The 23,188-nt window shown below is 41.6% G+C and overlaps 2 protein-coding genes and 1 non-coding gene across 5 annotated transcripts in view; 2 read left to right on the forward strand and 1 right to left on the reverse strand.

Annotated features, from left to right (window-relative positions):
- Positions 1 to 1,375, reverse strand: part of CATSPER2 (cation channel sperm associated 2) — an 18,207-nt gene extending 16,832 nt beyond the window's left edge. The window contains exon 1 of one of the 3 annotated variants that reach the window (XM_015459327.3): positions 607 to 678. The gene's annotated coding sequence lies outside the window, so the exon portion shown is untranslated. Of the gene's footprint in view, positions 1 to 323; positions 679 to 915 lie in introns of those variants that run through there. The other 2 variants (XM_059879059.1, NM_001192477.1) reach the window with 2 other exon arrangements.
- PDIA3 (protein disulfide isomerase family A member 3) lies at positions 837 to 23,045 on the forward strand. Its single transcript, NM_174333.3, is given in 13 exon segments — positions 837 to 1,091; positions 6,811 to 6,889; positions 8,703 to 8,820; positions 13,991 to 14,098; positions 15,593 to 15,722; positions 18,707 to 18,823; positions 18,976 to 19,101; positions 19,592 to 19,774; positions 20,611 to 20,719; positions 21,245 to 21,373; positions 21,904 to 21,983; positions 22,332 to 22,389; positions 22,602 to 23,045. Coding segments are annotated over 13 exon segments (1,518 nt in total). The 5' UTR covers positions 837 to 924; the 3' UTR covers positions 22,716 to 23,045.
- Positions 7,615 to 7,721, forward strand: LOC112443359 (U6 spliceosomal RNA). The gene has a single exon (XR_003031692.1). It is a non-coding gene; the product is annotated as a U6 spliceosomal RNA (small nuclear RNA).
- Positions 23,046 to 23,188: the final 143 nt, after the last annotated feature.

Here is a 23,188-nt window from a genome sequence, read left to right on the forward strand (position 1 = left end):
CCCAAGGTCTTCGCCCTTAAGAGGACAAATACATTGTACTCAGACTCAAGGCCTTTTGAAACAAAAGGAGACGGGATTCATTAAAGAATCTGCGTAGTTGACTAAGCGGCCAGGCGCCTTCACCCGTGTGACAGCAGTTCTCGTTAAATGCAGCAGCCACAAAAGGTAGGAGTCCCGGGTTGGACAAAGAGGAATTCAAGCACTACCTGGACCTGAGGGAGTCAGGTAATGCAATGAGATGGGACAGAGGGAGGGCTCAAGAACTGGCTCCGAAAAGAAAAACCCAGTTCCATGAGGAACTGGATAAAAGGCAACAGCCTGACATTTTGAAAATGTGTCCGATCCCAAGCGTGACCACTCCAACGCGCTCCCTCGGGTGCCAGCTCCTTCTCTCAATTCCCGCTCCTGGGCCTCTTCTCAGCCCAGGCTCTCTTCCGCCCACTCAGCCCTGACTTCAACTCCTCCGCCTCCGGTTCTGGCGCCCCCTGAGCTCGGCTGTCCGCAGGCGGGACGAATTCAGGGTCGGCTCCCAGCTCCGCAGCGCCACACGTCCGGCTCCCGCCCGGTCCCGCCCGGTCCCGGGTTCCGGCTGGTCCCCGGACCCACCCCCAGGAGCAACCAGCGACCCGGGCCCCCCTTCGCGGCCCCGGTCGCCCCGGCGCTCGCCGCCTCGGCCCCGCCCCACGCTCCGGCCACTCGGCGGTTACCAGCTGGTCCCGCCCGCCCGACGCGGGCGCCGCACAGCCAATCGGCGGCTGCCACACTGCGGCCCGAGCCGGGCTGGGGGGTTGGGACCTCCGGCTGCAGGTCCGCCTGGGCCAGACGCGCGATCGCAGGCTGAGGGTACGTGGTTGCCGGCCCGGTCTCCGCAGTCCCCACCGAGCCCCGACCCTCCTGGCCGCCCCCTCGCCTTACCTCGTCGCCATGCGCCTCCGCCGCCTAGCGCTGTTCCCAGGCCTGGCGCTGCTCCTCGCCGCGGCCCGCCTCGCTGCTGCCTCCGATGTGCTGGAACTCACGGACGACAACTTCGAGAGTCGCATCACCGACACGGGCTCTTCTGGCCTCATGCTTGTCGAGTTCTTCGCCCCCTGGTGAGGCCACTCAGCCGGGGCGGGAGAGGGGCGGCCGGGTGGGCAGGGGGCGAAGGCGCGGGAACGGTTGGGCCTACGCAGCGTCGGCGCCCTCCATCATTCCGGAGAGCCCGGCTGCGGCCGGCAGGTTTTCCGCCCACGGAGACCCGAGCTGGCTCGCCGAGAGCGGAGAAGTCGGTGCTGAGCCTCCTGGCAGCGAGAGCCGAGAAGGAGAAAGCGAAGGCCCCTCTCGCGCAGGGCCACATCCTTACCTCGGTGCTCCTGCGGCACTTCCTATTTGCAGAGGGTTTGACCACCCCCTCCCCCGCAGCTTCGATGGTGTCTTTAGAGTTTCTGCGTGAGTCAGTGCTACTGTTTTCCGTTCTACAGACTAGGCTTCGCGAGGCCTTATATTGGAACCTAACGTTTCACCAAATGCAGAGGCCCTGCGCCCCCAGGGTACTTCCTTTCTTCTTGCCCCAGGCAGCCGTTGGTTTCTAGCCAAGGTCACTCAAGTGGCTGCAGAATGGTCATTTGTGCTTTCTTAAGGCAGGCAGTTATTTTGTCCTTCGCCTGGTGCACACTTTCTTCGTTCAACTGATGCTTCTCAGCACCAGCAGAATTCAGTTAGAAAGAGTAGATGGACAGAGTAATTCCACAAGAAGCTGTCTAAATGGTCAGTTTCAATTAGGATTTCTGGAAAATGCCAAAGAAGACCCCAATGAGAAAGTAAGCAGTGTTGGAGAAATACTCCACTTAAGGGTGACTTAACTAGGATGTAAGTTCCTTAGGATACAGCTGACTGGGGGTGGGGGTGGGGAGAGAGCAAATAGAATTTGTGGCTCAGGAAACTTGAATGTTGGCTTTTTTTTTTTTAACCCCAAGATATTTATCATAGCAAACAATGATTATCTTAACGCTGGTGATGGCTCAGTATAACCATGCTAATTACAGTACTTAATTTTTCTCCTGCTACAGTGACCCTTAATTAAAAACTATTTGTATTCAGAAGTCTAAGTAAAAGAAAGTTAGTGGATAACTTGCATTTACTTCTGTCAGTAACTCTGGTCTTCACTCTACAGGGGCTCAGCCGACTTGAGGGTACACTAGAAATCCTGTAATGAAGACCACAGAAGGGTGTGCTTAGCAACACATTTTCAACTTCTGATAGACTTTGCATCTAGGGTGTTCCCTCCACTAACTGGCAGTACTGATTATACATCACAGGTGGTCCTTATACATCTATAGAACTCACATTCTCTCAGAAACAACTGGTCTCAATCACATAACAATGACTTTGAGGGGGTGTTCCTGTAATTAGAATGGCTGTATGGAGCTGTATCAAAACTGGGAGGTGCCTGTGTGACTAGAGGGGTCAATATGAAGTGAATTGCTGGAGAATTGTGGGCTATCAGACTGTTAGTTTAAAGAAGATTTTTATTTTTACAATTGAGGTGTTCTCTGCTACTTTAAGGGCTTCCCTGGGGGCGCTAGTGGTAAAGAACCGGCCTGCCAATGCAGGAGATACAAGAGACTCTGGTTCAGTCCTTGGGTCAGGAAGATTCCCTGGAAGAGGGCATGGCAACCCACTCCAGTATTCTTGCCTGGAGAATCCCTTGGACAGAGGAGCCTGGCAGACTGTAGTCCATGGGGTTGCACAGAGTGGGACATGACTGAAGAGCCTCAGCATGCATGCACATGCTGCTTTAAATTGTTGCACGTGCTTCCCTAAGAACTGCACAGCCCATTGTACGCTAACTGTCCCTAAAGTTGGGTGGACCTCTGCTGTGGTGTCACCTTTTAACTGGTCTGGAAGGTAAAGAGTCATCCTCTGTAATGCCTGCAGGAAGGATCAGTTTGCTGAATGAGTAATTTGGAATCAAGGAAGTTACCTGTTGATGATGTCCTTATTTCTTCACATTCAGCTATTTATTAATATTTTAGCTGAAAATATTTTCCAGCTGCTATTATTCCTTTGTACTCTTGTTACATGTGAGATAGGAACAGTTAAAGAATCCTTGTTAAGAGTAAAATGGACCTGTTTTGAGCAAGTTGTTTTTCTCATTTGTCTTAGGGTATTGTTTCCACTTTCGTTTTACAAGTGAAAGTGACAGATATCTTTGCAGCTGATTCTGTAGCCTAATATTTCCATTATGGAGTCATCATCTATGTAATTTGGAAGAATGGGAGTATCTGAATTTCTGTGGGAATAAATAGAACTATTTAAATGTGATAATTTTTGAAAATTACTGGTCAGTGTGAAGTTTTAAGTCTTCAGCATCTGCGTGTGTTGTAGGTTTGTGCCCTGTCCTCTGGGGCAGTAGTATTAATTAATGATACTTGATACTGTTTTTATAGATATAGAAAAAGACTATGTGGATAGTATAAAGTGGAATAGTTAATATTTTTCTTACACATACTGATTTCTTTCCTTGGAATTCCCTCCTCCTCTCCCTCCCCAATTTGGTCTTTTCAGTAGGATTTAGCTCAGTAGTTAATGTCTTACTTCTCTGGACCACTAACTGGTTGCTCCCTCTATTAGGATCTAATAATACTATCACCCCTGCCAGACTGATGTTTCTACAGGGTGAGGACTATATCAGTTTTTCTTCTGTCAAAAGCTAAAATAGCATATGGCACAGTGCAGTCATGAAGTAATGGTTGTTGGGTGAATATATGTTGGGATTCCTAATTTAAACTACCTGGATTAGTTGCTAGGTAGCATCCCTGAAGGTGAATGGGATTATTTGTGTTTTAGTATTATCCAGTAGTAGGTGAAAGAAGTAGTGGTAAAACTTGATGATCACCTTCAAAATCTACCTAAATTCTATTCCTGATGAATTTTAAAGAGGCAGTCTCCTCCACTGGAACTTGTCAGACAGGTCCTTCCTTTGGGTATTTGATGATATTGTGGATAGCAGCAGTGCTTAAGGCAGCGGTTTTCAGTCCCAGCCCAGACCCTCTGATTATCTCCTGGATTCCCAGAGGAATCATTCAGTAAGTCCCAGGGTGGTGCCTCAGCACAGGGTTTTGGGTTTGTTTTTTTTTTAATGCTTAATTGATACTTTGTATGTGCATCTGTGTTGGGACCCACTGCTACTACTGCTGCTGCTAAGTCGCTTCCGTCTTGTCTGACTCTGTGGGACCCCATAGACGGCAGCCCACCGGGCTTCCCCATCCCTGGGATTCTCCAGGCAAGAACACTGGTATGGGTTGCCATTTCCTTCTCCAATGCATGAAAGTAAAAAGTGAAAGTGAAGTCGCTTAGTCGTGTCTGACTTTTAGTGACCCCATGGACTGCAGCCTTCCAGGCTCCTCCATCCATGGATTTTCCAGGCAAGAGTACTGGAGTGGGGTGCCATTGCTTTCTCCATGAGACCCACTTGTCTGGCCTAATTATTTTATACTATTCTCTTCAGATGTTTAAAGGTAGCTGAAGTGAAACTATTCATAAATCTGTTGCCTCATTCTTTTTGGACAATTACTACATATGTATTCAACAGAAATCTTTTAATACGTATAACACATTGTCTCTTATAAAAAAAAAAAAAAAAAAAAAAGCCCTTCGTAGTTCTCTTGAATGAATCATTCTTACTAGTAATTTTACTTTTGCTCTACTATTCCCTTCTGTAAAATACCCTATCCTGTCCTGTATGAAGCCTTAAATCTTTAAGACCCAGATCAGTTCCTTAACACACATTCATTTTTAACCTTTGCACCCCTGTATTATGTTCCCAGAAGCCTAGATTTCTCAGCTAATTTGGTTATTTTATTAAATCATTTGGGATTTGTGTATTTTTGTTACAATGCATGTGCATGAATTTTTTTAATATATTGTGGAATACAGAGGATATAATAATACCATATTTTATGTCTCACAAAGTGAGAAATGCTACCACTGAAACCATGATGTGATTGCAAGACATATCCCAGTTTCTGATGTTCTAATGCAGTAAAATGTGCATCTGTGAAATACAGTATAAGGAATACCATTAATTCACCACCTGCCCAGTCTGAAAAATAAAGCGAGGACAGTTGAAGTTTCCTGTGTACCCTTTCCCCAGGTTACACACTTCCTTGTCCTGAATTTGGTTTTTATCATTTGGTTCTTCTATACTTTTAGTAAATATGTCTGTGACCCTAGTTCTGTTCAGTCACTCAGTCATGTCTGATTCCTTGCAACCCCATGGACTGCAGTACGCCAGGCTTCCCTGTCCTTCACCAATTCCCGGAGCTTCCTCAAACTCATGTCCATCGATTTGGTGATGCCATCCAACCATCTCATCCTCTGTCGTCCCCTTCTCCTGCCTTCAGTCTTTCCCAGCATCAGGATCTTTTCCAGTGAGTCAGTTCTTCTCATCAGGTGGTCAAAGTATTGGAGCTTCAGCTTCAGTCATTCCAATGAATATTCAGGGTTGATGTCCTTTAGAATTGACTAGTTTGATCTCCTTGCAGTCAAAGGGACTCTCCAAGAGTCTTCTCCAACACCACAGTTCAAAAGCATCAATTATTCAGCGACCCTGCTGCTAAGTCACTTCAGTCGTGTCCGACTCTGTTCGACCCCATAGATGGCAGCCCACCAGGCTCTCCCTGTCCCTGGGATTCTCCAGGCAGGAACACTGGAATGGGTTGCCATTTCCTTCTCCAATGCATGAAAGTGAAAAGTGAAAGCGAAGTCGCCCAGTCATGTCCGACTCTTAGCAACCCCACGGACTACAGCCCTCCAGGCTCCTCCCTCCATGGGATTCTCCAGGCAAGAGTACTGGAGTGGGGTGCCATTGCCTTTTCTGTCAGCGACCCTAAGCAACATGTTATAGTTTTTTTTAATATTACTCTCTTTCTGTGTCAGCTTTCTAGTGATTATTTTTGAGTAGCACTTCTACGGACCTTGAAGAATATAAATTCTTTATTTTGTTTTAAACAAGTTTTGGGGGGCAAAGTGTTTCAGAGTTACTTATTCATCCATTACTAAATGTGTGACTTTTGACTATGAAATATGTCAGCTCAAATTTCTTCCTTGTTTCCTTCCTTATGTTTTCTGATTCTCTTTTTGCTGTCTGTGGGGAGGTCAAAGAACTACACACCTTCTCTAAGGGATCCCTCTGCAACCTGTTGGTTTTTGAAGAGATGATATATAGTGGTGCTAGATCTGTGCTGATATACTGCTCCCCACATTGCATGTACAGTGTGCCTAAGGGATTGGTAGGGCTTCTGGGCAGAGGAGCAGGTGTTATAATGGTCCTCTGGGAAAATACTCTAATTGACATAATGCTTTATCCTCATGAGCTGTTATAGTCAGGTGAACTGTGTAGCCATAAAAATCAGGCTTGCTTCTTAGCTACATCTTTTAGATTCTTTCCCATTATAGGTTATTACAAGATACTGAATATAGTTCCCTGTGCTATACGGTTAAGCCCTTGTTTACCATATAGTATTGTGTGTATGTTAATTCCAGATTCCCAGTTTATCCCCCCACCCCCATTGCACTTTTAATTGAAGATAGATGCTGTTCTGGACTGAGCCAGTCCTATAGAGTAGATCACAGGCTTGAGATAATAGTACCTTTACTTCTGAGGGATCTGATTAACCTTATCAGTACTGGATGTTGTTCAGATGATGTGTTTTCTTTTGGAAGCAGCTATTAGTCAAAAGTAGTAGTATAATTCGAAGTCCTTCCTAGAGAAACAAAATTAACAAACTTATAGGATATATAAGCTTTTTCTTTGATATATTTACATAGGTGTGGACACTGCAAAAAGCTTGCCCCAGAGTATGAAGCTGCAGCTACCAGATTAAAAGGAATAGTCCCGTTAGCAAAGGTGAGTATAGGCAAATTCTTCATTAAAGGAAACAAAGGATTTTAAATAGTAATTGGTTAACAATTAACATTGATTTTCTTTGTTCATAATTGCTAAGAAGAGAGAAAAGGAGGTTCTGGGCAAATACACAACTGACTATTAATTATGGCTTTGAAAGATTAAAAGTGGTGAAACTCGGAAAGACTGGTGTAATAAAAAAGTAAGATATATGGTAAATAAGAAGGGGCAAATGTGGAAAGTAAAATTACAGTAGACAAGGTTAGAGGAAAATTATCATTGAGTAAATGAGTTCCCTAAATTACCATACGCTAGTCACAGTGATGGGAATAGGAAGATGACAAGAGGATGTTAAGTGAGTAACTGGTCAACTGTAAACTTAGTATTTGCTTTTACAGTCAAAGTAATGCTTCCAGAATTTTGTCATTGTTGTGTCGCAAACTCCTAGTTGCTCCAGTCTAAGAGTTCATATCTTACCAGTCTCTAGTAAATAATTCATACCTGTATAGGGCTGTTTTTGAAAACTGATTTTTTTTTTTTTTAATTTATTACTTTGGCTGCGCTGGGTTTTAGTTGCAGCAAGTGGGATCTAGTTCCCTGACAAGGGATCGAACCCAGGCCCCCAGTATTGGGAGCATGGACGCTTAGCCGCTGGACGATCGGGGAATTCCTGAAAGCCACTTTTAATCCTGATGTTCTATGGCAACTTGCCATAGAAAAAGAGTTCAGTGCTTGCTTCGGCAGTACATATATTAAAATTGGAACGATACAGAGAAGATTAGCATGGCCCCTGTGTAAGGATGACGCCCAGATTCATGAAGCATTCCATATTCTTTTACAATACCATATGTAAAATGGATAACCAACAGGAATTTGCTGTATGGCTCAGGAAACTCAAATAGGCTCTGTATCAATCTAGAGGGGTGGGATGGGGAGGGAGATGGGAGGGAGTTTCAAAAAGGAGGGGATACATGTATACCTCTGGCTGATTCATGTTGAGGTTTGACAGAAAACAGCAAAATTCTATAAAGCAATTATCTTTCAATAAAAAATAAATTAATTTTAAAAAGAAAAAGAGTTTCTGTCATGACTTTGTTCCTGCCTCATGTAGCTGTAGCCTACGTTACTGGAGATACATTACTTTTCTGAACTTCAGTTTATGTTAAGGCATTGGGATCATTCCTCAGAATCTTGTGTAGATTAACTGAGGAAATACATGCAAAGTGCTGGCTGCATTACCTTGCTTGGAAGAAATGGCTAAATAGATGGAAAATTGTTTTTCGTCTTCCTGGTAGGTCTCACTAGATCTGTCTGTCATGTTTTAGTTTAGCCCAGATTCAGACTAGCTCAGGGAGCTTGTTTAAATATCAGTACCTTTGCTAATAACCATTTGTGACTTGCTAAATCAAATTATACCCCACCTGATGGTGATATATCAATCCATACATCCCATTGATGATAATCATTATCAAAGTAAGCCATTATTACTAATTTAAGTGATTTATCTCTCACATATTCTGAGGGACGGGGAAAGGGTGGAATAATTGCTTTAGACAGTAGAGACTCCCAGAATAGAATTTCAATAGTCATTTGTGCATTTTATATGAGACCCAGGAATCTAAATTTTAGAGTTCCTGTTAGGTGGTTCTGATGTAGCTAGACCAACACCAGTCTGCCTTTAAAATCTAGTGTCTGTGGGATGTGTGTCATGAATTGCTTGATATTTTGATTTGACCACTCTTCATGTTTTGGGAATGTGGGAAAAGCCTGCAGCAGACTTTTGGATAACAAATGGTTCATGTATTTTCATCTTTAGGTGGATTGTACTGCCAACACGAACACCTGTAATAAGTATGGAGTGAGTGGATATCCAACCCTGAAGATATTTAGAGATGGTGAAGAATCAGGTGCCTATGATGGGCCTAGGACTGCCGGTAAGGAACCTGAATTACATTTTGGAAACTGGAACTCTTTGGGTCCTCTGTTCTTTGTAGTGGAAATGACATTTTCTATACAACATACTTAAAAATTCCTCATCTAAGAGGTCAATTTGGACACTTGACAAAAGACTTCTCTAACTAAACAGATTACGTAAGTAATATAGAAAATACTTGAGGTTGATTTATAAGATTTACCAGGCATTTTTTTATTTGACAAATATTTATTGAGTACTGACTCTGTGCCAGATACTATAGTATGGTGCCCAGAGTTTATTGATGAATAAAGCAGCCATGGTTCTCACTCTTATGATGCTTACATTCTGGGCAATGAAGGCAGCACACAAGTTTAAAAATATACATACATAGATAACCACATCACATCCATCAGGATAACTACTACTAAAAAAGAAAAGAACAAGTGTTGGCAAGGATGTGGCGAAATTGGAACTCTTGTGCAATGTTGGTGTGAACTTGACATAAAATAGTGCATGCAGCCACTATGGAAAACAGCACAGCGGTTCTGAAAAAAATAAAAATACAATTACTGTGTGATCCACCGGTTCCACTTCTGAGTATATACTTAAAAGAATTAAAAGCAGAGTCTGGAAGAATTATATAAAAATTGTATATAATACAATGGAATATTATTCAGTCTTAAAAGTTAGTTCTGATGTGCTGTGACATGGGTGAACCTTGAAAACATGCTAAGTGAGATACGCCAGTCACAAAAAGACACATACTGTGTCATTCCACTTGTACGAAATTCCTTGAGTGGTCAGTTTCCTAGAGACAGAGTAGAATGTGCTTCACAAGAGTGGTGGGGAGTTGTTTATAATGAATAGAGTTTCAGTTTTGCAAGATGAAAGCAATTGATTTCTGCAGTCTGGAGATTAGTTGAACAGTGGTGTGAATGTACTTGATGCCACAGAACTATATACTTTAAAATGGTTAAAATGGCAGATTTTATACTATGTATATTTTACCACAATTTTAAAAGTGTGTATGCTATGTTGTTATACACATCAATAATCTATATGGATAAGATAAATTCAGTCAGTTATAAGAGCATTAAAAAGGAGAAAAATAAAACTATATGATGTGATAGTGATTGGGGGTGGGAGTACCACATTATTATAACGGTGATTAGGGACGTAACCTTTGAGGTGAATGCTCGGAAGGAGCTAGCCATGAGAATATGTGGACCAGAGCTTTCCAGGCAGAGGGAAAACAGGTGCAAAAAGACCCTAAGACATCACTGAGCTTGATGTGTTCAAAGGACAGGAGGACCTTGTGGCTGGAGTATAATTAGCAAGGATGACAGGAGAGGTTTGGGAGGTAAATAGTCTGGCCCTGTTGGTAGGGCCCATAATGGATGAGAAAATATATTTTGGACAGTTTGATCTTGAGTCTTAACAATTAACTGGGCATATTTTAACAGCTAAGAGGAAGGTTCGCTCAGTTCGGGCATTTTAGGTGACGTGGAATTTTTTCAGCATGTATGATTGTTACTTGTACACAAAGCTCTACATAACATGGCCCCTGCCTAACTCGAATGTCACCTCAAGACTGTTTGACTTTAGGGCCTTTGTCCTGGTTGTGTTCACAGTCTGAGATGATCTTCCCCCATGTTTGCATGGCTTGACTCTCTTTGTCATTCAGATCCTGGCGTAAATTTCACTTCCCAGGGAATTGCCTGGTGGTACACTGGTGCTTTCGCTGCTGGGACCTGGGTTTAATCCCTGGTCAGGGAACTAAGATTCCACAAACTGGGTAGTATGCCATGCCCCACCAAATTCTCTTTCTACCAGACTATCAAATCTAAGGTAGCCAGCCAGTCATATACTTAGCAGCCTCTTCATTCTCTGCATAGCACTGGTTACTATCTGATATATATATTTTAATATTCTTTGTTTAATTTGTTAGCTGTGCTGGATCTTAGTTGCAACTCGTGGACTTTTGAGTTGCAGGATGCATGCGGGATCTGGTTCTCCAACCAGGGATCAAACTCCCTGCATTGGGAGCCGGAGTCTTACCCACTGAGCTACCAGGAAAGTCCCACTATCTGATATTTTAAATTGCTTGCTTATTTGGGGATTTAGTTGGATATTTACTTATATTGTAAGCTCCAGGAGATCAGTAATAAAGTGGTTGCTCAGCACTCCCATTATACCTCTCAGAGAATTGTAAATACTCAGGGAAAAAAGTAACACTTTTCATCATATCCCTGAGGTAAAGTTCTTTGTCTGGGGAGGCCTTACAAATAGCTGTGAAAAGAAGAGAAGCCAAAAGCAAAGGAGAAAAGGAAAGATATAAACATCTGAATGCAGAGTTCCAAAGAATAGCAAGAAGAGATAAGAAAGCCTTCTTCAGTGATCAATGCAAAGAAATGGAAAACAACAGAATGGGAAAGACTAGGGGTCTCTTCAAGAAAATCAGAGATACCAAAGGAACATTTCATGCAAAGATGAGCTCAATAAAGGACAGAAATGGTATGGACCTAACAGAAGCAGAAGATATTAAGAAGAGATGGCAAGAATACACAGAAGAACTGTACAAAAAAGATCTTCACGACCCAGATAATCACGATGGTGTGATCACTCACCTAGAGCCAGACATCCTGGAATGTGAAGTCAAGTGGGCCTTAGAAAGCATCACTAGGAACAAAGCTAGTGGAGGTGATGGAATTCCAGTTGAGCTATTTCAAATCCTGAAAGATGATGTTGTGAAAGTGCTGCTCTCGATATGCCAGCAAATTTGGAAAGCTCGGCAGTGGCCACAGGACTGGAAAAGGTCAGTTTTCATTCCAATCCCAAATAAAGGCAATGCCAAAGAATGCTCAAACTACCGCACAATTGCACTCATCTCACACGCTAGTAAAGTAATGCTCAAAATTCTCCAAGCCAGGCTTCAGCAATATGTGAACCGTGAACTTCCTGATGTTCAAGCTGGTTTTAGAAAAGGCAAAGGAACCAGAGATCAAATTGCCAACATCTGCTGGATCATGGAAAAAGCAAGAGAGTTCCAGAAAAACATCTATTTCTGCTTTATTGACTATGCCAAAGCCTTTGACTGTGTGGATCACAATAAACTGTGGAAATTGTGAAAGAGATGGGAATACCAGACCACCTGACGTGCCTCTTGAGAAATCTGTATGCAGGTCAGGAAGCAACAGTTAGAACTGGACATGGAACAACAGACTGGTTCCAAATAGGAAAAGGAGTTCGTCAAGGCTGTATATTGTCACCCTGCTTATTTAACTTATATGCAGAGTACATCATGAGAAATGCTGGGCTGGAAGAAGCACAAGCTGGAATCAAGATTGCCGGGAGAAATATCAATAACCTCAGATATACAGATGACACCACCCTTATGGCAGAAAGTGAAGAGGAACTCAAAAGCCTCTTGATGAAAGTGAAAGTGGAGAGTGAAAAAGTTGGCTTAAAGCTCAACATTCAGAAAACGAAGATCATGGCATCTGGTCCCATCATGTCATGGGAAATAGATGGGGAAACAGTGGAAACAGTGTCAGACTTTATTTTTCTGGCTCCAAAATCACTACAGATGGTGACTGTAGCCATGAAATTAAAAGACGCTTACTCCTTGGAAGGAAAGTTATGACCAACCTAGATAGCATATTCAAAAGCAGAGACATTACTTTGCCAACAAAGGTTCGTCTGGTCAAGGCTATGGTTTTTCCTGTGGTCATGTGTGGATGTGAGAGTTGGACTGTGAAGAAGGCTGAGCGCCAAAGAATTGATGCTTTTGAACTGTGGTGTTGGAGAAGACTCTTGAGAGTCCCTTGGACTGCACAGAGATCCAACCAGTCCATCCTGAAGGAGATCAGTCCTGGGATTTCTTTGGAAGGAATGATGCTAAAGCTGAAACTCCAGTACTTTGGCCACCTCATGCGAAGAGTTGACTCATTGGAAAAGACTCTGATGCTGGGAGGGATTGGGGGCAGGAGGAGAAGGGGACGACAGAGGATGAGATGGCTGGATGGCATCACTGACTCGATGGACGTGAGTCTGAGTGAACTCCAGGAGTTGGTGATGGACAGGGAAGCCTGGCGTGCTGTGATTCATGGGGTCGCAAAGAGTCGGACACTACTGAGCGACTGATCTGATCTGATCTGATGGTAATTACTGTCCCTTTGCAGGCCCGAGAATTGTTACCTGATTCATTGTACCTATTTTTAGAATGTATTCCTTTGCCTTCTGGTTGCTGCACACAGGCTTTTTCTACCTAGTGCTGGGGTGCCTCTCTAGCTGTGGCGCACGGGCTTCTCGGCGCGTGAGCGCGGGGCCCTACGCACAGGGGCTCAGTAGCTGCGGCTCTTGGCCCTCAAGCATGCAGGCTTTAGTAGTTGTGGTGCATGGGCTTAGTTGCTCCTCAGCATATGGGATCTTCCCCGACAAGGAACCAAACCCTTGTCCCCTGCATTGGCAGGTGGATTCTCACCTACTCTACCACCAGAAGATGACATTTTGAGTGAAGACCTAAAGGAGGAGGAAGTGAGGAAGGAAGCCAGGTGGTTATCTGAAAGACTGAGGCAGAGAGCAGCGTGCACAAGGGCATCGTTTATGTTGTAAACACTTCACTACATGACTGGTAGGGATATAAATAAGTACTGTCTATTTGGGAGCCAGTTAAACAGTTATAAATGCATGTCCTCTTTTTGACCCAGTGAATCCACTTTTAGGAAGTTACCCTATAGATACACTCAATCATGTGTAGAAGGACATTAGTACATGGTTGTTTATGGCAGTATCATAGCAGCAAGAAATTGGAAACAAATGTTCATCAACTGTGGCTGGTTAAATAAATTATGTTACATCCATACAGTGAAATACTATGTGGCAATAAAGAAGATTGAGATAACTCTTTATGTTTATTGACGTAATTATCTCTAAATTGTGTTAAATGGCAAAAACAAAATACAGAACAGTGTACATGTATGCTGCCTTTAGAGGAGCAAAGAAAGCATGTCTGGAGGGATATATAAGAAACTGATGTTTTATCCTGTGGGGAGGAGACTGGGTAACTAGGGACGGAAGAAAATGTAATTGTGTATGTTTTGTAACTTTTCGAACTTTAAATCATGTGAATGGTTGGTTACTTTTCAAAAATTATAAATTTGTGTTGCTATCATCTTTTGTCTTTTAAGATGGAATTGTCAGCCACCTGAAGAAACAGGCTGGACCAGCTTCAGTTCCTCTCAAGTCTGAGGAAGAATTTGAAAAGTTCATTAGCGATAAAGATGCTTCTGTGGTGGGTAAGTAGCAAGTTTGATTGTGCCACAAAATCGTCAACATGGTTTCAAAAGTCCTCTAAGTCTGAGTAAACAATCAAGTTAAAACTGTTTAGGAAGCCTTGTGGGCAGTTAAAAGACAACTGGCAAAACTAGGTCAGCATTACTATTAATGTAATATGGGGGGAAAGTGGTTTTATTTGAGTGGCTTGGTATTCTTACAGATGTAAGGATTTAGTCAAAGAACTAAAAGAGGAATAGCTTTAGTTTTTCCTGTTACTTCTTTAACTCCTGAGATTTAACTCAAATAATAATATAAGACTGAAAATGGGGTTTTAAAGGGTGAGGGTATAGATAAATGATAAACCTCTGTAGCTGCTACTTCACAGTTGTAGAAGAATTTACAATTTAAGATTGAATTGCTGGCTTTGTGTGGCTTTGTGTGTATTTTTACAGCAGTCTTTGCTTTTTCAGATGTTATCATATCTTATTATTTTTAAAATAACTTGAACCAGTTAAACACATTCTACATCTTGAGTGTTCTTTGTTTTGTTTTAAATGTGTTGTATAATACATTTGACTTAAATTTAAACATACAGTCTTGTGCTTCTCTTAATCTCCTCGTTATTGTAATAAAACTGATTTTCTGGCAGTAGAGGATGGTTTATCATTTAAGTTTGACCAAAAGTCACTTCTTATCCAGTTTTATTCATTCTGTGTATGTGTTTTATTTTTTTAGGCTGTTCTCCGTCTTTGTTGCTATGCAGACTTTTCTCTAGTTTTTCCTCTAGTTGCAGGGGCTACTCTCTGGTTACGGCGCAAGGACTTCTCATTGCAGTGTCTTCTCTTGCTGCAGAGCATGGGGTCTAGGGCACTCGAGCTTTAGTAGTTACAGTTCTCGGGCTCCAAAATCCAGGCTCAGTAATTGTGGTGCGCAGGCCTAGCTGCTCTGCGGCACGTGGAGCTTCCTAGCCTAAGGATCGAACCCATGTCCCCTGCATTGTATGTGGATTCTTTACCTCTTTGCCACCTGGGAAGCCCTGAGTCTGTATTTTTTACAAGGAGTTAAACCATAAGTTGACATTTAATAAACACTTTACTAGATTTGAAGTTCTAAAGATATAAGACATAGAAAAAATATGGTGAATTAATTTACATTGTATTTTGACATACTGCCTTATTGACTCCTCTGACACCTAAAATAGTCCCCGAAGCGCTAAGGAGTTAAGCAGTATGCTCAAAATTTTCAACTGTGAAAATCTAGAATTAAGACTTGAACCCTGACAAATTATCTCCCTCAGCTTCCTCAAGAACGTTTTTTTTTTAAGGGTAGAGAAAGAATAGTTCTCCTAAATATTTTGTTGAATATCCTCAGTAGTCATGGCAAAGCAGAACTGATCCTTCCTATCTTGCTTTGCTTATCCATAATAAAGGCTTTGAAGAATAGAGGAGTTTTAAAGTTTTGAATATGTCTCAGCACTTACTGTTTCTTCCTTGTGTTTGACGTTTTCTGTATAGGTTTTTTCAAGGATTTATTCAGTGAAGCTCACTCTGAGTTTCTAAAAGCAGCCAGCAACTTGAGGGATAACTACCGGTTTGCACACACCAATGTTGAATCTCTGGTGAACAAATACGATGACGATGGAGAGTAAGTAACTGAGTTGAATGCCCTTGTAGATATACACCTTGACCAAGTACTATTGTGTGAACTGGTGTTGTTTTTATTTTTTTAAGATTATTTTTTAATCTTTTGGCCATGCTTCATGGCATATGGGATCTTAGTTTCCCAATCAGGGATCAAATCCAGCCCCCTGCATTGGAAGGTGGAATCCTAACCACTGGACTGGACTGAACTGGTGGTTTTTAAGCCTAGTTTTTCCAAAAGCTTTATTGAGCACATATTAGGCAGTAAGCTAAGTTCTGGAAACTGTTGCTGCCCTTGAGGGGCATCTAGTAGCAGGAGATAGTAAATATATTTAAAAATACAAGTGTGAGTGAGCATTACAGGTATTGTGATAGAAATTAGGCAGAGTACCAGAAGTACATAGGAGGGATCAGGAGTAGTATCAGGGGGAAAAAAATCATAGAGAAACTCACTCTTGAGGTGTATCTTGAAAGATAAATTTTTCTGGCAGGTTATGGTGGGGGATAAAGATTATTCCATGTAGAGCAGCAGGAGGGAAGGCCTCGAGATGTGAAATAACCTAGGTGTGTTGGAACCTGTATTACTGCTGAAGTATTGTTCATAGATGAGGTCATCGTGAAAGGTAAGGTTGGAGAGGTCAGCAGAGACCAAATTAGAGAAGACCTAAGTGCCATACAGAAAAATGTAGATTTTATCTTTGAGACACTTGAGAGCCATTGAAAGACTTTGAGCTAGAGAGTAATGTGATGAATTTTGTGTTTGAGAGGAAAAGTCCCTGGCACTCATATAGTGGACGTTTGAAAGGGGAGGGATGGCAAAGCAGTCAAGAGAGTCTAAGGGTGGCACACAAGGAGGTTAAGCTTTACACGCTATACGTGGCGGAACCAGGGTAGAACCTTTGCTGCTAGACGATCTGGCTGCAAAGTTGTTGGGCTTTGCCATGAGGCTCTATGCTCATTAAGCACACCACATATCAGCTTGTTAACCTTAGATTTGTTCACTGTGTCCGCCTCTCACACTTGCCATTAAAGGTGGCAATCAGCCTCTGATCAGAAGTCTTATTTAGAAGACCTTATGAGAAGGGTGTCCTAAGGCCTTCATGTGTATCCCAATGCCATATCATCATTAAAGATCATATCTGGAACTGATTTCAATTTTTTGACAGCAGCTGCTCTGAAACTTGGTCAGTCAGTCAGTTCAGTCGCTCAGTCGTGTCCGACTCTTTGCAACCCCGTGAATTGCAGCACGCCAGGCCTCCCTGTCTATCACCAATTCGCGGAGTTCACCCAAACTCATGTCCATCGAGTCGGTGATGCCATCCAGCCATCTCATCCTCTGTCGTCCCCTTCTCCTCCTACCCCCAATCCCTCCCAGCATCAGAGTCTTTTCCAATGAGTCAACTCTTCGCATGAGGTGGCCAAAGTATTGGGGCTTCAGCTTTAGCATCTGTCCTTTCAATGAACACCCAGGACTGATCTCCTTTAGAATGGACTGGTTGGATCTCCTTGCAGTCCAAGGGACTCTCAAGCGTCTTCTCCAACACCACAGTTCAAAAGCATCAATTCTTCGGCGCTCAGCTTTCTTCACAGTCCAACTCTCATATCCATACATGACCACTGGAAAAATCATAGTCTTGACTAGACGGACCTTTGTTGGCAAAGTAATGTCTCTGCTTTTGAATATGCTGTTTAGTTTGGTCACAACTTTCCTTCCAAGGAGTAAGTGTCTTTTGATTTCATGGCTGCAATCACCATCTGCAGTGATGTTGGAGCCCAGAAAAATAGTCTTCCACTGTTTCCACTGTTTCCCCATCTATTTCCCATGAAGTGATGGGACCAGATGCCATGATCTTAGTTTTCTGAATGTTGAGCTTTAAGCCAACTTTTTCACTCTCCTCTTTCACTTTCATCAAGAGGCCAACACTGCTTTAAAAAGTAAAAGTCTTAGATTTAGATTTAGATTCTTGCCAGCATGTTTGTATTAGGTCCTTTTTCACTATGTAGTTTCCCTGTATGCTATGAAAATACCTGTGTTTTAAAATTGACATAAAGTTCATAGTTAATGTTGGAAGAGTTGAGAGGGGGCTATAAGGACTTAAAGGTGCTGACACCTAGCCCAAAACAAGTGATATAACTATATATGGGTGTGTGGTATGGAGAGGAGGAATGAATTGAAGGAGAAGCAAAAGCAAGAGGCAAGATATTAATAGTTAGAGCAGTGATATTTTCTGGGAATGTTTGTATTAGATACAAATCTGTGACTCAGAACCAAATTGGGGTTCAGTGTTATCTGAATAAAAGGCTAGAAAGTAAAAAGGAATTTCCTTCAAATGTTCAGTGGAATGAGGAAAACTTGGCTTAGGGAGACAGGCAAAGTATTACCAGCAAGGGAAAATTATGTAAACTGGATTTACTGGGATAGAAAAATCTAGAACCAAAAAATTTCTAATGAATTCAACCTTAACATTATCTATAATCATATAGAATTATACCTATAGAATTTCTATAACTGGAAGGGATCTTATCTATATTTTCTCTATTGAAGTAATTTTCTTACTGTATGGGAGAGTTGAATTTTCAAGGAGAGTGTCAGGGCAAGGTACCTTCCAATAAGAGCAAGTTCTACTTTCTCATATTTGTACATATTAGGGCTTTGGGGTAAGTTGGGTACTTTTTTCTGTTGTTTTTAAAGGTTTGGAAATTGTCTACTCTAACCCCCTTTTGTACTGATGTAAAAGCTGAAGCGCTGAAGAATTAAACTGATAGCTGGCCCAAAATCTTTGAAGTTAGTTGGTAGAACAAGAATTAGAACTAAGGTCTCCTAACTTTCCAACCTAGGTTTATTAAAACCAATTTTTGCACTTGAGATTAAAGCGGTAAGCTCCTTAGCGTTGATGAGAGGATCATGTTGTAGATAGTTTGAGCTTGAAATAATAAAAGATGGGAGATAGTTCTTCTGCTGTCTACCTACTAAATTTTTTTTTTAAGGGGTATCACCTTGTTTCGTCCTTCCCATCTGACGAACAAGTTTGAAGACAAGACTGTGGCATATACAGAACAGAAAATGACCAGTGGGAAGATTAAAAGATTTATTCAGGAAAACATGTGAGTACATCTTTATACTTTTTTTGGCCTTTCTTGGCTTCATTTTAGTTTTTTTTAATCTTGGTTATTAAGCATACTATCAGTTACTTAATGTTAATTTCATAATATAGATAAAAACCTGCCAAATTTGATGATGGATTCTGTCATTTCAGTTTTGGTATCTGCCCTCACATGACAGAAGACAATAAAGATTTACTACAGGGCAAGGATTTACTCATCGCTTACTATGATGTGGACTATGAAAAGAATGCTAAAGGTTCCAACTACTGGAGAAACAGGTAATAAGAATAATTTTTCCCCTTTGTAGACAAATTTACACAGTACATAAACAGTTTCTTCTAACTATCCTTTTACCATGTGTGATCATTTGAAGCTATAAGGACAAATAAACTATTTCCAAAAACTATCGGGCATAATGTCCTTTAACACATTGTGCCTTGTTGCCCATTGAGACCCTCAGTGCACTTGATCCTTAGAGATTTTCATTCTGGATTAGTTATTAATGCCTGCAGTATTTTATATTATATAATATGGCAGCATTCAGTGGGAATGGACTGTTTGCTTGAATACCACTAGTTTGGCAGTGAAGTTCAGTAGGACATCAGTGCACCATAATCCTGTGTCAGTGCACAAGAATACAAGTTCACACTGATTCCAGAGGGCTGCAGGGACTCTTAAATGTTGCTTTCTACTTTCTTGCTTCTTGGTTTCAGAAGTGATTTACCATCCTGGTGTACTCTTCGCATAAATCTCCCTTGTTTCCCACAGAGTAATGATGGTGGCAAAGAAATTCCTGGATGCTGGGAAGAAACTCCATTTTGCTGTAGCTAGCCGTAAAACCTTTAGCCATGAACTTTCAGATTTTGGCTTGGAAAGCACTACTGGAGAGATTCCTGTTGTTGCTGTCAGAACCGCAAAAGGAGAGAAGTTTGTCATGCAGGAGGAGTTCTCGTGAGTTACAAGTTAGCGTGGGTTTGGGATTTGATTCTGCAAAGACACCGTTAAAGCCTTAGACACTACTGAGGATGTATAAAGAAGAACATTGGAATGTGAAGCTAGGTGAAGACCCATGACTGTCATTTTTCTCAATTAGTTATAGATATATTTTAAGGATCATGATTCTTAATAAATTTTGAAAAGCAAAAAAGATGGCAGCTTGGAATTCTTACATGACTATTTCCACCCTGCCATTATATATAGTAAATAGAGAACACTAGATAGCCTCTTTGAGACTGATGTAATTTCAGACCAAACCAGTCCCCTCCCATCCCTACAGAATGTCTTTGTTCTTGGAATACCACATTGGCCTAAAGTAAACTCAGGAAATTGGAGACATCTTAAGACAAAACCAGACAGTTTTGACCATCACCTTCTGAGACTTCGGGAGATTAAAACAAGAGAAAATTTTCCTGTGAGTGAAGCCAGTAAAACAAGATACCATAAATAGGCACTGTTCTCCAGAGCAACAAAGTAAGACCTGGTTCTTTTGCAGAATTGAATTTCCAGAAGGACCGATGTGTTCTTCTTTCTCTGACCTTTCTAATCCACAAAGAACACACTAGAAATACAAGAAGGTGGTGGTTTCTTATTCAGTCTGTAGTTCTGCATATTGAAAAATGAGGGCTCCCTCTTTTTTTTTTTTTAACTTCCAGTTACTTCCTAGGGTTGAAACTTAAGCTAAAACAGAAACAATTAAGCTAAAGTGGAAACTATTCTAAAAAACTGCCTTTAGTTCTCTCATTGGTAGGAGTATGTTCACAAGCTCATCCTTGCCTTTCTAATACCAGGCGTGATGGCAAGGCTCTTGAGAGATTCCTGGAGGATTACTTTGACGGCAACCTGAAGAGATACCTGAAGTCTGAGCCTATCCCTGAGAGCAATGATGGGCCTGTAAAGGTGAGGGGCTCACAGGGTCCTCAAACCCCTACACAGCTGCCTCTCCTCACTTTTTTATTCCCAAAATGCTGGGTCTAAGTGAAGATGAGGTTGGCTGTTGAGTTTCTGTTTTGGTTTGTCCTTACGTCTCTCATCATAAATTAAGCATTGGCAGAGCTCATAATGCTTAATAGGGGAATTTTATGATATTTGTATTAGGGCTCGGTGACTCTTTGGGACAGAACAAGCTAACCCCTGAGAGTAGTTTTAACATTGTTGCTGTAAGATTATTTTAAGGAAGAGTTGGGTAGCACTTGTTCCCTGTGATTTCTTGAACTTAGTCTGATAGGTGACAGACATGGGAGTGAGTTGCTTTCTGGGGAAATGGTAATATCTTAATAAAGCCTGTAAGTGCAAGTTGGGTTTCAATAATGTACTTTCAGTGGCAACACAACCAATTTGAGAGGGATTGAGTCCAGAAACAAATACAGCTCATGAATGTATTCAACTGGCCTTACCAACTAGAGAATCTTCTGTGTTTTCCAGGTAGTGGTAGCAGAGAATTTTGATGAAATAGTGAATAATGAAAATAAAGATGTGCTGATTGAGTTTTATGCTCCTTGGTGTGGTCACTGTAAGAATCTGGAGCCTAAGTATAAAGAACTGGGAGAGAAGGTAAGTGTGAAGTATATTATACAGTTGAATTTGAGTTGGAAGTTAGCATTGGCTGTTGATTAATAGTCACCCTAATTAGTTCAGAACTTAGGCACTGGTGGATTTTCTTTCAGCTGTCTCCTATGTGCTGTCTCCTGACTGCGCTCTGAGCCTACTCAGTGCCTTAGATACCTGCTTTAACTTTCCACTCCTCAGACTCAATCTAGATTATGATTAAAAGTACTTTGGCTTCTGAATTTGGTAATGGCTTATATGAATTCGTTATATTCCTCCATCTTGAATCACTTGTCTTAGCTGATGTCTTCCTTAGGCCAGGTAATTTTGCAGGTGTCTGTATATAGTCTCAATATGTAGGAACCAAGAGCGAAAAGGGAAGTTTATGGGAAGTTTGATACTTGTGAAAGTATCGCTACTCTTTCCATCTCAGCAGCAAAACCTATCCAGCTGTTAATGGTTTTAAGTCCTAAATTGACTGTGTCCCTCTGTCACTGAAAACTTGAAACTTAAAGACCTAACCTTTTTATTAACAGCTCAGAAAAGATCCAAATATTGTCATAGCCAAGATGGATGCTACAGCCAACGATGTGCCTTCTCCATATGAAGTCAGAGGGTAAGTAGATTAAAAGCTAGTAAAAGTGTCTAGGCAATTGATAGGAAAAAATGAGCTTGTAAACCATGTGTGTATTGGGCATGGTTTGGAGAGTCCTCATATTCCAGTTGAACACAGAACCACCAGTGCCTTCCTGGCTTAGAGTTTGTGCAGCATGGGCCCTCATGACTGCCCCAGACCTGTGAGCTCTCATATTCCTGTGTTCTAATAGGATGTAACCTCGTCACTGATGGACAATAGTATCTGGTCAGATGAGAAATCATGAAGAAAAGTTATTCCTAGAAACAGTTATTAGGGAAGTGTACGTTAGAGTTACTCTGAAATTTCATCAACTCTTTCTTTTCCCAGTTTTCCTACCATCTACTTCTCTCCAGCCAACAAGAAGCAAAATCCAAAGAAATATGAAGTAAGTGCATTGTCTTAGCTCCCCACAAATACAGACACACACATACAGATCCAGTTCTTTAACTGAGTTTATATAAGTAGAAACTCAACTCTCATGGTCAATATATGTGGTTGCTAATGTGCTTTTTAAAATACAAAAGGCTTCCTATTGAGGGGGTAGAAAATCCAGTTTTTTAAAAGGTTAAATTTTCAGAGTTATCTTTCTGTTTTCAGGGTGGCCGTGAATTAAGTGATTTTATTAGCTATCTAAAGCGAGAGGCTACAAACCCCCCTGTAATTCAAGAAGAAAAACCCAAGAAGAAGAAGAAGGCACAGGAGGATCTCTAAAGCAGCAGCCAAACATCATATCACTTTGTCAAAGGACTTTTCCACCAGAGATGGGAAAACCAATGGGGAGGACTGGGACCCGTATGGAATTACTGCCTCTCAGGGCTGAGAGGGCAGAATGGTTATAATCTGAGTCCTGTTAAATTTTCTCTAAACTGTTTCTTAGCTGCACTGTTTATGAAAATACCAGAACCAGTTTATGTTTGTGGTTTTGGGAAAAATTATTTGTGTTGAGGGGAATGTTGTGGGGGTGGGGGGAATTGAGTTGGGGGGTTATTTTCTAATTTTTTTTGTACATTTGGAACAGTGACAATAAATGCGCCCCCTTTATACTGTCTTTTCTCCATGAGGTGGGAAACCAAAGGTTCTCTAGACCAGCACTGTCCAGTAGAACTTTATGCTATGATAGAAATGTTCTATAATCTTCATTGCCTAATACCTATTGCTGTTGAGCATTTGAAATGCAGCTAGAA

This window comes from Bos taurus, chromosome 21 (assembly GCF_002263795.3).
Source record: "Bos taurus isolate L1 Dominette 01449 registration number 42190680 breed Hereford chromosome 21, ARS-UCD2.0, whole genome shotgun sequence".
In the NCBI taxonomy this organism is placed as follows: domain Eukaryota; kingdom Metazoa; phylum Chordata; class Mammalia; order Artiodactyla; family Bovidae; genus Bos; species Bos taurus.